Genomic DNA, 17,974 nt, shown 5'->3' on the forward strand with positions numbered 1-17,974 from the left:
GAGCAGGAGAATCGACGTTTCAGGCATGAGCCCTTCTTCAAAGTTCAGCAAGGCGGCCTTTGTGTGGAGCCGCTGGAGATGGAGCCGATGCTAAACAAGTATTTTGCATTAGTATTTACTGTGGAAAATGTATTGGAATATATAGAATGTAGGAAAATAGATGGTGACATCTTGCAAAATGTCCATACTACAAAGGAGAACGTACTGGATGTCTTGAAATGCATAAAAGTGGATAAATCCCCAGGACCTGATCAGGTGTACCCTAGAACTCTGTGGGAAGCTAGAGAAGTGATTGCTGGGTCTCTTACTGCAATATTTGTATCATCGATAGTCACAGGTGAGGTGCTGGAAGACTGGAGGTTGGCTAACGTGGTACCCCTGTTTAAGAAAGGTGGTAAGAACAATCCAGGGAACTATAGACCAGTGAGCCTGACCTCGGTGGTGGGTAAGGTGTTGGAGGGAATCCTGAGGGACAGGATGTACATGTATTTGGAAAGGTAAGGACTGATTAGGGATGTCAACATGGCTTTATGCGTGGGAAATCATGTCTCACAAACTTGATTGAGTTTTTTGAAGAAGTAGCAAAGAGGATTGATGAGGGCAGAGTGGTAGATGTGATCTATATGGACTTCAGTAAGGTGTTCGACAAGGTTCCCCATGGGAGACTGGTGAGCAAGGTTAGATCTCATGGAAAACAGGGAGAACTCACCATTTGGATACAGAACTGGCTCAAAGGTAGAAAACAGAGGGTGGTGGTGGAGTGTTGTTTTTCAGACTGGAGGCCTATGACCAGTGGAGTACAACAAGGATCAGTGCTGGGTCCTCTACTTTTCATCATTTATGTAGATGATTTGGATGTAAGCATAAGAGATATAGTTAGTAAGTTTGCTGGTGACACCAAAATTGGAGATGTAGTGGACAGCGAAGAAGGTTACCTCAGATTACAATGGGATCTTGATCAGATGGGCCAATGGACTGAGAGGTAGCAGATGGAGTTTAATTTAGATACACGTGAGGTCCTGCATTTTGGGAAAGCAAATCTTAGCAGAACTTATACACTTAATGGTAAGGTCCTCAGGAGTGTTGCTGAACAAAGAGACCTTGGAGTGAAGATTCATAGCTCCTTGAAAGTGGAGTCGCAGATAGACTGGATAGTGAAGAAGGCGTTTGGTATGCTTTTCTTTACTGGTCAGAGTATTGAGTACAGGAGATGGGAGGTCATGTTGGGGCTGTACAGGGCATTGGTTAGGCCACTGTTGAAATATTGCGTGCAATTCTGGTCTCCTTCCTATCGCAAAGATGTTGTGAAACGTCAAAGGGTTCAGAAAGGATTTACAAGCATGTTGCCAGGGTTGGAAGATTTGAGCTATAGGGAGAGTTTGAATAGAGTTTTCCCTGGAGTGTCAGAGGCTGAGGGGTGACCTCATAGAGGTTTATAAAATCATGAAGGGCATGGATAGGATAAATAGACAAAGTATTTTCCCCGGGGTGGGGGAGTCCAGAACTAGAGCGCATAGGTTTAGGGTGAGAGGGTAAAAATATAAAAGAGACCTAAGGGGCAACCTTTTCACTCAGAGGGTGGTACATGTATGGAATGAGCTGCAAGAGAAAGTGGTGGAGGCTAGTACAATTGCAACATTTAAGAGGCATTTGGATGGGTATATGAATAGGAAGGGTTTAGAGGGATAAGGGCCAGGTGCTGGCAGGTGGGACTAGAATGGGTTGAGATATCTGGTTGGCATGAATGAGTTGGACCAAAGGGTCTGTTTTTGTGCTTTAAATCTCTATGACTCTATGTCCTACTCTTTGGTTTGAAATTCTATTCCATTTTTGCCTGTCACTTTTCAGTTTTCTGCCCGTTCAGCTTTGCCATAGTGTTCAAGTTGCCTCTTGAGTTTTTTCCCAAGGCACCTGGTATTTCTGTGACCTTAGGCTGAATATTATGTTCATCTTCCAGTTGTGTTTTCAGTTGGCAGAGAGGAGTGTAAAATAGATCAAGTTCCCCTGCCCAACCTGTTACCTTCCTGCATGCATCCTGAACTCATAACTGTATGAGGAAGGTTGGCGGGTGCAAGAACGGGCAGTTCCCTGACCATATCTAGATAATCAATTAAGAGTCAATTAAGTCTGTTAAAATATGGCTGGCATTGTGAGTCAGACAGGAGTGGATAACCTTTTTAAAGTACCTACATGAAGAAAAGTGGGAAAGAAGGGGAGCATCATATCCAAGATGTAACCTCACCCTTTCTTCTGCATCAACTGCCAGATAGGACCTGCTCCTCACTTCTCTCTCCCTGGGCTCTGGATCAATCCACATCATAAAATTTCAAGAGGCAGCCATGATCCTCCTTCGGCTGCTATCTGAACTTCCAACAGCACCCATCACAGAGCTCTGGCACTGACAGGAGGAATGAGTTGCTGGCCAAACAGAATGACCATCAGCCCCTGAGGGCAGGAATTCTTCCCAAGGGAGTGAGAAAAGTTCCTGCAATTGGTCAATTTAGCCCCACTTGTAGGGTGTTCTGCTTGCAGTTCCACTTCTATTCAACATGTTGACTTTTACACACAAATTATCTGCCAGGGGTCAAGGGGTGGGGTTTGAATCAACTACCCCACCCTGCCATAAATATCTGCCCTTAACTCAATACTCTTTTTTGTTTCCTTCCCTTTGGATTTCAAAGGCAACCCTACATTCCAACAATTGTGTTCACCGCCTCTATCAAAACCTATTGCTGAATCAAAAGCTGATACTGTGTAAGCTTAAGAAGATTAGATAAATACTTTTATGCTAGCCTTCTAAACCTGCAGTTAGGATATATTTGCGATAGAAAATCTTGACTGAAGTATTACCTCTAACATAACAGCAATCACCTCTGCTTCCAGCCTATTTTGTTTTGCTTTGACAATATTTTGCACAAAGATGCACCACTCAATTTATTTTTGACTCAATATATGTGTATTTGCCCTTTTTTAAAAATGCTTTCATAAATTTCTTCTTTTCTCACTAATTTGTTATTATCCTCCCCTCTCCTCCCCAGACACCTTACTGAAGTATTGGTACAGGCTGGTCGTGCATTCTCTAATAGGATACCTCAAAGTGGGCATCAATCACTCATGAACCTCAATACTGAGTTTTGAAAAACTGTTGCAGAGATGTCACATTCAAACTTTTTCTCCCCTCAGTCAACATCTCATATAGTGCTTTCAGCAAGGATGACTAGCTTGGGAATATGGTGCAGGATCCTATGATCAATTTTCTTTACTTCAGTTGTCTTGACTGAGATTAGCTATGCAAAGCACTACAGATGATTTTTTTTTGACAATGTATACACGTAGGCATAGTGATTTTAGAAGTGGACCACAGCAACCAACAGCAGTATTTATTTATTAATATTTTATTACAGAATCAGAAGTGAATGAGGAAACACAATTTTTCTATATTTAACCTTTCAAACACAGTGAATTATTTTTCCAAGTATAATGCACACCTTTTCCCAAATGAAATTGAAAAGTGTGCATTGTACTTGGAAAGATAATTCACTATGTTTGAAAAGTTAAATATAGAAAAATCGTTTCCTCTTTGATTTCCAATTCAGTAATAAAACATTTCCAACATTTTCCACTGTTGCATGTCTAGCTATAGGCCTGTAACATATTAGAAAATACCATGAGTCCAGTTCTTATAGTTTTCTTGACAACATGTGTAAATAGTGTTTGTAGCATTTCAAAATATAGAATCACTTCCAACAGCACAAAGCATTCTCGAGTCTTGTGAGTTACAATTGAATGTTGTGCAAAACATGCAACTCCAGTAGATCAGCATCAGAACTGGCGACAAGCCACAGGCAAGGGAATGCCATGGATCATAGATCTCAAAGGTAGCTGAGTCAAAAATCCCATTTCAGAAAGTTCTACACTAGCAATATCACTTTACCTTCAGTTCACTACTTTGATTCAACTACAGATTTTCAGAGACCAGTTCATTAAATTAGATAGCACATTTGATGATGTAGTCCTATCGCTTTAGCTGGATTTCTGATTGAAAAGCAAAAAGGATTTGATCAGCATTGTAGATGTTGATATTTCTTTATGTGTAACTGTTTATGTTATGGGAGGAGTGAAAATCTTTCAATACATTTGAGATTAGCCTTGCATCTGCTGACTTCATTATGCAACAAGCAATGTTAATTTTTCTCAAAATGAAAACCTTATTGGACAAAGATAACACTTTAATGCAGGTTCATACAATTTTCTGTTAAGTGGTTAACTCTATCGCTGAAGTTTAGTTAACGAGATAATTTTCATTTGATAAAAGACTTGACCACCTATATATAAGATTAGTGCAAAGAATGAATTCCATTTTCTTGGTCCAGGTTCAGCTTTATTACTGGATTTGATTTTGTTGCTTGAAATTTTCCCCAAGGGACAAGCAAAAACCAAAATTTAATGCTAACAGGATGCAAATTTGCAGATAAAGATGAATTGCTTTCAACTTAATTTTGCTTCAATTAAATCATATTATTTTGCTATGCCACAGTTGCTATTTTTTGTTACATGAATATGTGTGATAAATGAATGATATAATGCATTTTTCTTTCTCTGAATATTTGATTGGTATTACAAGGTTCAGATAAAATACTTTAGGGTTTATCTTTCATTGTTGCTTTTTTCTTGAGATTTGTTTTAATCCAAAAGTGAATAAAAGGAAAATAATAATTTTTAAAATTCCTTCTCAAACACTGGGGAGAGCTTGTTAAGGGTCTCACTTGAAAAATCTTTGCAGAGAGAAGATATAGTTGAGAAGTGAATCCTGACCTCGCTTTAAAGATTGATGTTGGTTAAAGGAAAATTCAAGATATCAAATACCTATTGTTAAATCATTATTTAAATGACATGATGCCTCACAGGAAGAATATAAAATGCTGCAACATACTTAAGTGCATTTTATGAAAATTATATTCTAGAATCAAAGCAAATTAATGATATTTCAGTAAGTGTCCAAGACTTTTTATAGTGTCAACTGCATTGTAAAAAATCAATTATAGTTGTTTTAGATCACATTCAATTTCTGAAGAGCAGCAATCACAACATGAAATGTGAAATGATTATCTAAAATAGATTTAAAGTTTTGTGAGGTAAGTGCGAGTTCAAAATAAATGTTAATAATTGGCAAAGAAATGATTTGCCTTGTGGGTTTTTTTTATAGATTGTTTCTACCCACAGACTAAAGGAAGTCTGGAATCATCTTAATAAAATAATTAATGTTAACTTCCATTATAAATTCAACATTGGGCTTTCACCCCTACTTAGTATTAGTGCTGCTAGTAGTATTTCATCCTTCGTTATATTCTTCATTCAGGTATTTCATATTTTCACATTTCAGATAAATCACTGGTTATAAAGTCAATTCCAATATTTGAAATGCATTGGATAAATGTATTAAATATTTTGTCTGTCTTGCTGTATTTAAAATATTATTATAATGAATATCACAACATCTACATCTTAAAAATTAATTAATTATTTTCAATTATGCTCTTTCAATATATGAATTCATATTCTGAGCTTGAAAATAATCTTGTATAGGAAAGCTCCATACAAAGGCTACCTGAGACTACCCACATAGGAACTAATACATATTTACAACTCTCCAATATATTCCAGTTCACCTACTGATTCAATGAGGAAAAAGAGCAAGCAGGAACTGATACAAATTCGTATTTGACTAAGACTGCGAATGTGGTACACGCTGCACTTTTTTCTGTGCTTTCTTAGTTTTAAGTCAGCATGATCTATCAATGATGTTTTCGTCTATCGTTTCTTCTTTTTATTTTCTAATGTTCTTTCTGGATGCATCTTTATAGTCTAACCACGACGTAAAGATTTGCCTTCTCAAATCAAAATTACTGTTCTTTGATTTCATTTCTGTAATGTAAATATATATGCTGGTGTCAGCCATTCAATGTTCCCTTTCTTCAGCAACAAGTGATTTGGGAGCTGTTATTAGCTATTCAGTCACAGCCAGATGTCAGTTCCATTTGCTAACCTGAAATTAATTTGTTAGTACTGTGGAGAAGTGGTAAAAATACTCATGAGGTCAACACTCTCTATCCTTTCCTGAGTGACACATTCGTAGCAATCATGATACTAGTGACGGGTTTGCGTGTGTGAGATCTACTCCACATTTAATAGTAGGGTGTGTGCATAATTTGTATAACTGATTCTGCAATTGTTCATTTCTACTATAAATTCACATTGAAATGTACTCTGCCACCAAACAGTAAATTGCAGAGATATAAAAGCTATTTGTGACCAAGATGGTAACATCGAGGAAGAAAATCTTTATTTGTACGAGGCAATTAACCAAGAAGCAGCATGTACTCTGCATTGACTACTGAATGTATCATTGTTTCTACATCCAAGTGGCATGCGACCTGCTTGAGCAATCTGAAATGAGTATTGCTGTGGCCTATTCCAATCGGAGCCTCCTAATGTTCACAAGAACAGGTCTGTGTCTGTGTTTCTGTGTTCACTCAGTCGCACTAGGCCATTACCCTTCCGACACCACTATAGTATACAGGAATCTGAACTTGACTGTGGTTTCCTGAAATGAGAAGCCTTCCTTCCCTTGTTTCGGCGCAAGTTGCATTGACCGCGCTGTTCCAGGAGGGAAACATCTAAATACACGAACGCTTAAAGCACAGAGATATCTGAAACTTCAGAAATAGAGCTATTAACTCTTTCTCCGAAAATCTGGGAAGTCTGACCCTTTGTGACTGAAATACATTTACCGACTTCTACCTCAAGAGCACCTCAAACTTTGAAGCTCATCATTTGTTAAGAATCTCCAGTCCTCGTCCAATTGTTTAAAACATTCCGCAATGTACAGGATGATGTTTTGATTTCTATTTTGCAAAGTGCGAAAGTTTCATTAGTGTGTCCAAATAGATTGAGTCGACGATGTGACTTCATAACTTTTATTTGTAAGACGCACTTGTGGAAATAGTCACCAGGTTATTGTTTAAGTTATTCACATCCTAAGCGAAGATACAAGTCCCAAGTTAGTTCCAGTCTGTCGGTCTAAACGACAATAATCACAAGAGTAGCCCTTGCCCTTGCCCTTGACAGTTTTTGTATTATGTATAGCATCCACCAAATTTTAATAAATACTTATTTGGGATTCACTTTGGTCAGAATAATTTTCGAACGATGAAACTTTTAAACAAAAGTGACCCTTGCAGCCAAGATAGTCCTTACACTCCCCAGAGTCTCCATCCCATATCGTTATCACATACCGATAATTCCGAGTTCTGAACTGAAAGTATTGTGCTAAAATGTCTAACGTTTTAGCCAGAAACTGTCGTAAAAGTGGTTTACAATTTACAATGTCACTCAGACAATCGTCTCACTCCTAAGAGGGTAAAGTGAACTCGTCAATGTAAGGGAAATCAATCCAATGGTCACCCTATTGGGAAATCTCCTTTCCGACCAGGCGTCGGGAGAAGACAGAGAGGGAGAAAGAATGTAAAGAGAGACACTTGAACACAGCGCAGTATTTAGATGGTTGTAAAGTTGTTGCTCCCTGAGCTGAGGCTCGCACTGCCGCTTGCGGCTGACAGCGGTCTGACGCTGTTACAAAGCAACACCGGTTCATAATGGAAATGAGAGTGAATCGAGCCCCGGAGTGGCTTTCTAAGCACCCAACGTTCACCAACTCCACAACCAACGCTGTTTTTCTTTTACAATTGCTTGTATTTATTGGCATTTTGCGTTTATACCAACCGCCGCTATTTGACTGTTTCTGGTTTTCCTTTGATAGTGTTGGACATCGCCCCTCGAACTGTCCCTGTATTCCCTGCTGATGGGACTTGTTGGTGGGTTTGGGGAAGGGGACGGGGAGGGGGGATGGAAGAGCTGAGAAAAGGGGGAGTGTTGTTCTCCACAATTATCTGTCCGCAAACAGCACGGTCCTACCTCCAGGGGAACTGAACACGAGACTTGGACGCGGGTGAATTTTACGATTTCAATGGGGCTTCTCAAAACATGAAAAGGAAAATAAAAAGTGCCCCGGTGTTTCTTTCGGACGTGGTCTTTCAGTTGAAGTAGTTTCGCAATATTCGTTTAATATTTATTTGTATGGCCTTCTCTAATGTATTTAAACACGTTCTTCAATGTATATAAACTTTCTAAATACATTTTAAAACGTATACAATATGTAACCTAAACAGAACTATATGACGAAACGCGAGCTGAGTTCTCACGGACCAATAAGAAGACAGTGCGGAAAGGCGTTATTTCGCCGTTAAGTAGATATGACGTAAAAGTAAATTGGAGATGGTTTCAGTTGGCTTTGAAACAAGTGGTTTATAAAGAAATATTGCAATACATTGATGCACTAAAATTCGATTAGATTTTTGGCCCAACATTAAGTGTGACTGAAGCGGTGGCTTATTATTTGGCTGTAATTTAGAGTACTCTCTCTGGCTGGTGTTTACTTTTATTTCAGTTTTCAGTTGTGTTGTGGGACACTTAAGGCACATGGGAAAAATAGAAACCCTGAGACAAAAACATGCTGGCTCTTTCTCTGCTAAATTCACCGGTGGCTTGCTAAACTAATTAGGTCGATGGTTCGGTGCTGGGGATTCGCACGGAATCCCGAAACCTCGCTGGAGCTTTGGTTTGAATTGCACCCTGAATTGCAATACAGTGATTATTGAGCTGGTAATTTTCATTGTCGGAATATTCCGCGGAATACCAGGGCCGCAACACATAATGCTCTGATTGTATTTTACCTTTTGTCAACACAAACCTTATTTGATCGAGTACACTCCGAATTCGTTACACACGAATTCGTTATGGAGAACAGGAGAATTCAACCAACTTTTCTCTTCACTGCCCCCGCGTTCAGAAACTTACTGTCAACATCACGCAGGTTTATCTACACCTTCTAGCCAAAATCGAATGAAGACAGATATTAATTATTTCACTTTGGCCTAACGTAACACCTGACTCTCCTTTTAAAGCAAACGCCTATTTATTTCCGGCCTCAGTCACAGCACTCAGGAACCAGTCGTGGTTTTGAAGGCTGCTCTATTCAGATTTCGCTCACAGAAGAATCACTCAGCAATCAGCCTCGTCTCTGCTCTCATTTCCCCAAATTAATCGGAGATTGAGCTTGTATGAATACTTGACACTCTTTCAGCAGGCTATCTCCTTAAAAGTGTCACAACTTTGCCATGAAGTTCCACTTACTTGCAATAAATTCAATTAAAAGAGAGCGTTGGTGTTTGTTTTTAATAGTATTTGACAGTCTATCCAATGTGCACAAAGTCTTGGATCACTGTGATCAGTTTGTTTGCAACAAAAAGGGTGATGGGATGTGATGGATTGCTCATGTCAGCAAGGCTTCCACTATATTCTGAGTGTTTATGCTGTCTCAATGTTCAAAACTTTTTAAAAAATCAACATGCTTATGCTTGGCCTTTAACAAACTTCCAGCATGGAAATAGAAATATTATTACAATGACTGCTGTTTATTGGGCATGTTTTGATGCATTCTGCACAATATATTTTAATCAGACCCAGTTTAAAACCTCACGCTATCACACCCCTAATGCTATGGTACCAGAAACTAATCGGGGACAGGATAACATTGAGACAGTAAGAGTAAGATAGTTGAATATTTAAATATGAAGTGATTGCAAATAGATTTCTGGTAGTGCATATTCCGGTAGACCAATGCAGGTGAGCTCCTAGACAGTGATGCTGTGCATAAGTTAATACTTTTGCGGAAAAAAGTGTTTACAATAACACATTTATAATATCTCATAAAATGAGTTAAATACGCGGGCAATCAGTTCCAATTTATTACAGCTTGATCAGAGCAGGAGGCGTCGTTTACCTTTTTTAATTACCGACTGGTCCAATATATTCATCCCAGAGCTGCCGTTATCATCCACGGCCTGAAGAGGGGGAAAAAGATAAGAGCAGACCGTTTAGTTAACAGCATTAATTCAGTAACAAACGTCTCTCATGTACAGTACTGACCATAATGCACCTCGTTGTTGAATTCACTTGGTTCCTTTGCCTCTAAGTTATGTGAAACTAGCTCTACTTTGAATAAATTTTAAATTCGGAACAAGGTAGTGCCTCTCTTCTTCCTGTCACTTGCGCCTAACGGCGTAGTTTTCCCCTTGAGATTGTCCACTTATATGTGGCCGCATCAAATCTTTCTGGATTAACTTTCCTCCACGCCAACTCCCCTTCCCCAACGAATATTTATCGGCGCGCCATATGTATTGGGGCGTGTGTGTATGCCTGACTACAAAACCGAAGAAGTTCGTGATTTTTTATAACGCCTCTCGCGACGCGTTGCGGACGCCTGAAAGCTAGTTGTAACCAATGGAGAATTTTAAGTGTAGTCACTCTTGGAACCCAGCAATCAATCAGCCATCAGCAAACTCCGAGAAACGGCAATGTGACTGGGTAGCCCCTTTTTTATGATGTTAATTGTGTTAAATATTCGCCGAGGCACCCGTGCAACTCTGTTTCTCTTTGAATTAGTACTTTGGGATGTTTAACGTCCACCAGAAAGGGCATTGAGGGCTTCGGTGTAATATCTCATCAGAAAAAGGGCATTTCCACCACTGCAGCATTCTTGCACTACCGCACTGAAATATCAGTCTTGAGGGCACAGGACGGGACTTGAACTCGCCAATTTTTGTCCGAGAGGACACTATCAGCGAGTGTTATGGTTCGTTTCAGGATCAGTCACAGCCAAAAGAAATCTTCAAGGAACTGTTACGTTCAATTCATGGACTAAAACAATAGGCTTCTTCTAGAATCGTTCATTGGACTCGAAAGAAAACATGAGACAAATTCTGCAGTGAAATTTTCTACAAAAGTGACAGAAACGACGCAGTTTTTTCTCCTCTTTATGGTTCTTGCCGGTCATTGTTTAAAGATCCAATGCTATCGTGTACTTTTCTGTGGAATTATCGAAAATAATTAACTATTTTGATAGATCCGATATTTTCAATAATACTAGTCAAATGGATGGAGTTCATTTTCCCCAAAATGTACACCTTGCAAAAAGAAGAAAGGTATTACAAATGGGGTGCAACAATGATCAGGAAGAGGGAAAACAGGTTTTTCTCTCTGCAATCGTTCCCGCGCGAGCTGTTGTTCTAAAAGATAAACCACCTTTGCTAGTGAGGCCCTAATGGAGATTGTCATAATTTCACCCCTGAGTGAATGGAATTGTTGAGAAGTGGAGGTGTGTATATGTGTACATATATTTACATATAGATAGAGATCGATATTATCAAAGTACGTGTGTGTGTGTGGGGTGGGGGGGGGGGGGGGGGATGGGGAGGCGAAACACGGTACTCTGGATAGGCATCGCTAAACCAATGCGATAGGGAGGAATCTAGACTAATTTCCGTGTGTCCTGTCACAGATCATTTTCATGGATCATGTTGATGACAGGCACGGTGGACACCAGGAACCGGATGGTAACAGCTCACGCTTATTGGTGTGTCCGAGTCTCTAATCCGCCTAGAATTTGCTTCAAGGTACCTTCTACTGATTAATTTCTCGGCTCCTTACATCACCAAGGTTTATGCTGGTTTGTAAATGGAAGGGACAGGATCAGATTCAAATGAATTGCTGTAATCGCGATTTTGACAGAACCGAAAAAGGGAGCCAATGTGAACGAAACGAATGCCAGGAATTTAAACTGGAGACCATGTACTTTTAATTTACAGGTAACACTAACCAATTAATGGTGTGAAAAGTGATCCACAACTTATCGGTTGCAGAATTCTTTGCATCGAAGGCTATGGATTTAAACTTTACAGTTAACGAGGAGCTTGGTTCAATCTTATGCTTGATTAAACCTTTAATCTGAATCAATGATGACTTTGAAAACATATAGCTGGACCAAACTTTTATATATAATGGAAATAAATGGGATCCTAACCCTCAATCTAAGTATAACATTCCTATGTGTCAATCCATTTACTCAAATTACACAGTAGCCTGATCCAAAAGTCAAATGTAACTTAATGATTAATTCATCAAAATTAAACTGTACATGCTCATAAACAACGTTTTTAATCGTTTTTCTTTCTACACGGTCCCCAAGTTGAAATCGGGCGGACAATATTGCTCATTACGTCAGGAAAGAGCGAGCGTTGGAACTTTTAACTCGGAAATAAGCGGGGGGGGGGGGGAGGGGGGAGTGAATAGAATTATTCTATCCTGCAGTTTGTTGCCTGTCCCGTTTGAGCTTTCTGAGGGCTCATTTGTTGGCTACTGCACCGTTCAGAAGGCTGCACCGAACCAAACCTAGACATCATTTTTCCTTCACGAGCTACCGAGGTTTAGTGCTGCATGAAATCCGTCGATATTTTTAAAGCTGCAAAGGCCAGTGGGTATGGTAGATGGTTAAAGCAGCTGTTCCACACAGTGCCCACATTAAAGGCGTGCAAACAGATTTGGGTTATAAGGCAGCAGAATCAGCTCCATATGTCCTGGTTGTTTATGGTCACTTTGGGATTTAAACTGCAGCATCTGTGATACGACAATAATCATCATCAACAGGAAATCCTATTTACATCTAAACACGTTGACAGAAGAGATCCGACTGCAGTTTACTGTGCTGGCCTATGGTGAAATAACTAGACAGACACGACTGGGGCTATCAGCATCTCTGTTATAGGAGTAAGGGTGAGCCTGTGTACACGAACACGCCACATTAATATTTACTACATTAAATGATCGCCTTTGTGATTGCCTTGCATTTAATAGGTTCATTCTTTAGTATTAATATGAACGATTTTGTATTGGGAGCACTTATTCTCTTGTACACGAGAATATACTACACAGACATTACAAAATTCTAGAGTTTTGATAGCTAAAGGCATGAACAGGTTGGAATTAAAACCGGTATTTCGTATTAGAGGTTCCTGGTTTATCCTGAGAACGAGAGAATTACTCTTCTCAAGGTAAGCCAACCTGCCGCAATCATCTACACCAGAGGTTCCAGTTGTGACATCGCCGCCCGCACGTGTGCATCTCAATACATTCACTGGTACCGTTTATTTATTACACGGGACGGAATTGAGTCCTTTGCTTTTCATTGCTGCAGTATAAATATAAGCATTTAATACGCGGCTCTCGCGATTCAAGATTAAGTGTTGACTGGAACTATCTTGGCTTGATCAAAGATATTCCCCTTTTAGAAGTTATCTTTATATACAGAGTACATGGTTCAGGACTAATTCTGAAGTGTCAAGTCCTCAACAGATAGGGGACGAAATATAATTGAGTTTATAGTTCTCAGGTAAAAGTTAACCTACCAATCAGCATTTTTGAAAAAAAAATGTGGATTTAATATTGGAGGTTTGCACGTGGCAATCTAATAAGACAATTGAAAATCAAATTAAGCTTTAACTTTAAAGAATGCAACTTTGAAAATTAACATTTATCCCGAAGCTGTAAAATAAGTTATATTGACTAATGCTTTACGCATTTTAAATCTTAAACAATAATTACAGAAGCTAACAAGACTAAATGATACTGCGCGGGTAATAACCATTAATACGCCATAACCCTATATTAGGCAGAGCTGCGATTTATGCAAAGTTAAAAGTTACTGTGTGTCCTAAGTGAATTTTGTCAATTTTCTAGTCTCGAGAATGGATTAAAACAAAGCCAGTAAGAACTAATTTGTGAGTATAGCTTTATATCAAAATTATTCGCATCAGATAAGGACAAGAGTGACTATTTCAGGACACAGACGGAACTTTTAATCTGGACGAGTTTCATGTCCCAAAGAATAAACAAAGAGCCGTGGTCAGCTTCGCAATTTGTTTTCCCGGTTTTGACATTATATAGATTTTAAACAAGCAAGAATACTCTGCACCAACGTAAGTTAGGTTAATGTGGAAAATTCTACCTCACTGTGTTCGCTTATAGAAAGATTTTCTTTCCGTTGTTCCTATCTGACTTATTTACCATTATTTTATATCTCCTACTTTTCTTCTCACCCTCGCACACACGAGCCAGATCTCCGTCAATTCTACATTTGAAAGGAGTGTAAGAACAAATCTCGAATCTTGATTTCCAACTATGATGTTTAGATATCAAGAATTTATATTTGCTTTTACATGATTTCAAAAATAGCCCCCAGTTTTATTACCTACGAATCTTAACAAACGCAATACTGGGGACAGCATCATATTGGGGCGACTATGATACTTGGGGAATGTGACATAGTCGGGATTGGGATATTGTTATTATATAATATTTAATACTATAATTATTAAAAGAATGCAATGTCAGGAGGAATATGACCTTATGAGGTATTATTAGTGGGGTGTAACATTAAGATAATTCGATTGTAGGGGAAAGGAGGTATGGGAGAGAAATGACAGGATGGGGATATGACATTAGAAGCACTATGATACTGAGAAGAATGTGACGTTAAGGAGAATCTGGTATTGAGGGAATGTAATATTTGGGACAATGTGAGATAGCAGGAATGTGGCACAAAGAGGAAATGTGACTTTGAAAGGAGTGTGATAATAGGAGCGGGAGATGGAGCTGAATCGAAGCTCAGCTAAATGAAATTATCCTTCCCCACCCCCCATCCCCTCCACCCCACCCCATGCCTTCTCCAAACATGCTCGCACAGGCAGCACCTTCGTGTAACAAACTAGTAAAATCCAAGCAAGTTCGAACATTCCACGGATTCTTCGCAATTAACTTTATTTTCCAGGTGCTTGTGGTTTGAGCTGTATCTGTTCTGATCATTTACAAGATGTCCCGGGGTTCTCGAGTTCTTTAAGGAGTAAATGTTCATAAAGCCGGAAGTCATCAAACTTCCTTTATTACCCAAAATACATTGTATCTGACGAGTTTACACAGTACTTTCACTCCCGGTCTACGTGGCTATATTTTGGTCCTCAGGAGTGGAAAACCTGGAAAGTTGGACAGTATTTCGGAATTTACTTTAATGAAGTTGTTTAGACTGTAGGCCATACTTTATGTCAAAGTGCACTGAGGTCTGATTAAAACGCCATTAATCCGTCATTATCCATTACGCCGAGATCAAGGTGAGAAATAGCACCTGATAGTTTTATAATTGAAATAGACTCTAAATTTGTCCGTACTCAGTGGGAATTTCAGTTCTAAAGAGAAACAAACACTGGAAACAGCAAAGGATGTTATTATGAAACAAAATTGCTGGAGAGACTCAGCAAGTCTGGCAGCATTTGTAGAGAGAGGAAGAAGTTCCTGAAGAAGGGCCACTAGGCTCGAAATGTTAACTGTATTCTGTCTCCACAAATGCTATCAGACCTGCTGAGTTTCACAGCACTTTCTGGTTTTGTTTCATATTTCCAAAATCCGCAGTTCTTTGCTTAATTTCAGGGAGTGCATTATTCTGAAATAATTATTGACCAGAGGCAGAGAGAGTACACTGGTGACAATCCGTTTGTTAATAAATTGACACCTGGTTTGAAAATGCCGCTTCTGGACGTTAAATTGCGCACCTGGTTTTATAACTTACATCCAAACTCCTGCAACGTGAATTACATGCTAATCCGCCCTGCGGATGTAATATTTCTGGTAGCAAGCATCTTCAAACTAGTTTAGCTAAAGCTGTGGTTAAAGTTCGCTCCCTATAAAAGACCGATTGTCATATCACTATCAGGTTACAGTGAGGACGGAATTGGTCATTTTAACAGAAAATATCACTTTTCTTTAGGAGATATCTCCACTGGTCATTTTGCCAACTTGCCAGCTAACTGATGCCAATTTTAAATTAACTGGACAAGTACCGGTTGAATCTATTTAAAATTTAGATTTCTTAATAAAAAGTCTTAGGTGTATAATGTGAAGTTCGGCAATAAATTTGGTTAATCGCGCAAAACGGCGGAGTGCATTATTGTTATGTATCTGTAGATTATAACTCCTATCGTATCTCTTATTATTTATCATTCCACAGGCTTGATCCATCGTCCATTTTATGGAAAATGCAATATAGTTTCATTAGCTCTACTCGAATTTTGCTGGTAGCTAAGGAGTGAGTGGTGTCCGAGGAACAGGGGAGGGGTGAGATTTTCATTCCCCTTTGAGAAAACTCGCAAGCAATTTATAAAATGCACGCCGAGTTAGAAATGGGGACTTTTAATACGCACAATGTTCGCAAATTGTATGTCAATTCTGAAACTTAATCGCGTTCGTTTTTTCGGCACCTCTTTGTTCGATATTATACTTACACAGACCAAACTCTGGCACTGGGACCGGGAAATCAAAGAACACTTTGCAATAATAATAATAACAGAATCAAAACCCTGCAATTTACAGTGAGCAAATCGACCTCAGCACACAGTTTACAATGGGGACGAGAGATTGAACAGATCAAGCTAGAGAAAATCCTATTAAATATTACTTTGCACTTAAGTTATAAAATTATTATAGACAAAGCTTGTACGTACAACCAGGGAAGCATTGTCGCACCAGTGGACATACTTTTCTTTATGATAGCAACCCATGTATAACGGGCACTTTACAGCTGTCTCTCAATCTTTCTATCTAATGATTAAATTGATTTTGTTTTCGATCACAGATGAATTCTCTCGGACGTTTTGTTTTGCCGTGTTGAATTTAGAGTAATTTCTCTCTCTGCTAAGTGTCACGCACAGGATTAACTTGCGGAATTAATAAAGCGAATAGTAATTACAAAACCTATAATTAGACAAAAATAAATCTTTTAGTGGAGCAATTCACCGAGATGAGGATGAAGAAATCCCGCCAATGCTGGAGGGACAGGGAGCCACCAGTGATATGCTCAACTCCAATCGCTCTCGACTTGATTCGCAGCAACTCGGCCGCCTTGAACAAATCATATGAAGAGCTCCACGCGAAATAAAGCCAATTTAAACCACTTTTATTGTTTGCAACTGCAGTTAGCTGAATGGAAGACGGAAAGCGAACACTGACAGTGAACGTTTCGCTTGGCCTTGTTTTTAATTTGCTTGTGTATCACTGAGATTGAAGCTGCAAAAACATTTCCACCTGATACCAGGAATCATTCTGTTTTTAACAAAAAAACGGGGGAAAGACATCATCGAGTTGTGTAGAGAACAGCTCCCCCACCTCCCCCAACTCACAGATCTATGGGAAAAGGCAGGCTCAATAATAAAGAAAACACACATTTGGAAACTCTGCGTTGTGGCATTCACTGTTGTCCTATCCAGTACCCGGTAAATTTGTTTCGCATTGTGCATGTTACAGGGATTGCTGCGGTTGTACCGTCATACCACATCTAAATCCAGTCGTGTTTAGTGAAACTTGTCAGGTTGCGTTCTGATCAGCGAGCCATAGCTTAAACATAAGCCAATAGACCATACAAATCCTTCACACAAACCGAGAGAAATAGTGGGAGGAAGAGAGCCGGACAAAACCCATAATCGGAAGTGTGAAAATAATGAAACATTTGTATTATAAACTGTCACTTTCTCCTTGGTTTAAATGAATTTTTAGTTTTTCTTCCCTAACCAACTCGTTGTTGTCAAGAGTGCTGCATATAGGTCACAATGATTCATAAGTACCAGGACCCGTAATCATATGTTCCACACACACACATTCATCGCCTATTTTTCAGACAGTGCCTCAGTAATGCAAAAATTGGGAAAAAAATCTTTTACTAACGAAATAAAGCTGTTAATATACCATTGGCCAAATCAGTTAGCTATTTAAAAATCAAGATACTTGCAACATTAAACTAAAACTTGCAATATGTTCGCCTTTGAGTCAGAAACACTCATTCGTAAATAAAGCGAATATACTTTCTTTTTTCTCAATATATTTATATAATTGAGAGGATTCGACTAGGTTAAAATAGATTTTTTTTTCATATTGGCGAGTCATAGTAAATAATTGTCAGCGTTTGCAAACAATGCAA

General features: G+C 39.0%; 1 protein-coding gene across 2 annotated transcripts in view; it reads right to left on the reverse strand.

The window, feature by feature from the left end:
- Positions 1-17,974, reverse strand: part of tfap2e (transcription factor AP-2 epsilon) — a 108,132-nt gene that overhangs the window by 88,327 nt on the left and 1,831 nt on the right. For both annotated transcript variants that reach the window (XM_072548396.1, XM_072548395.1), the window contains exon 3: positions 9,902-9,962. In XM_072548396.1, the coding sequence (XP_072404497.1) occupies positions 9,902-9,962 (61 nt within the window). The remainder of the gene's footprint in view (positions 1-9,901; positions 9,963-17,974) is intronic.

Source organism: Chiloscyllium punctatum, chromosome 27, assembly GCF_047496795.1.
Source record: "Chiloscyllium punctatum isolate Juve2018m chromosome 27, sChiPun1.3, whole genome shotgun sequence".
Classification (NCBI taxonomy): Eukaryota; Metazoa; Chordata; class Chondrichthyes; order Orectolobiformes; family Hemiscylliidae; genus Chiloscyllium; species Chiloscyllium punctatum.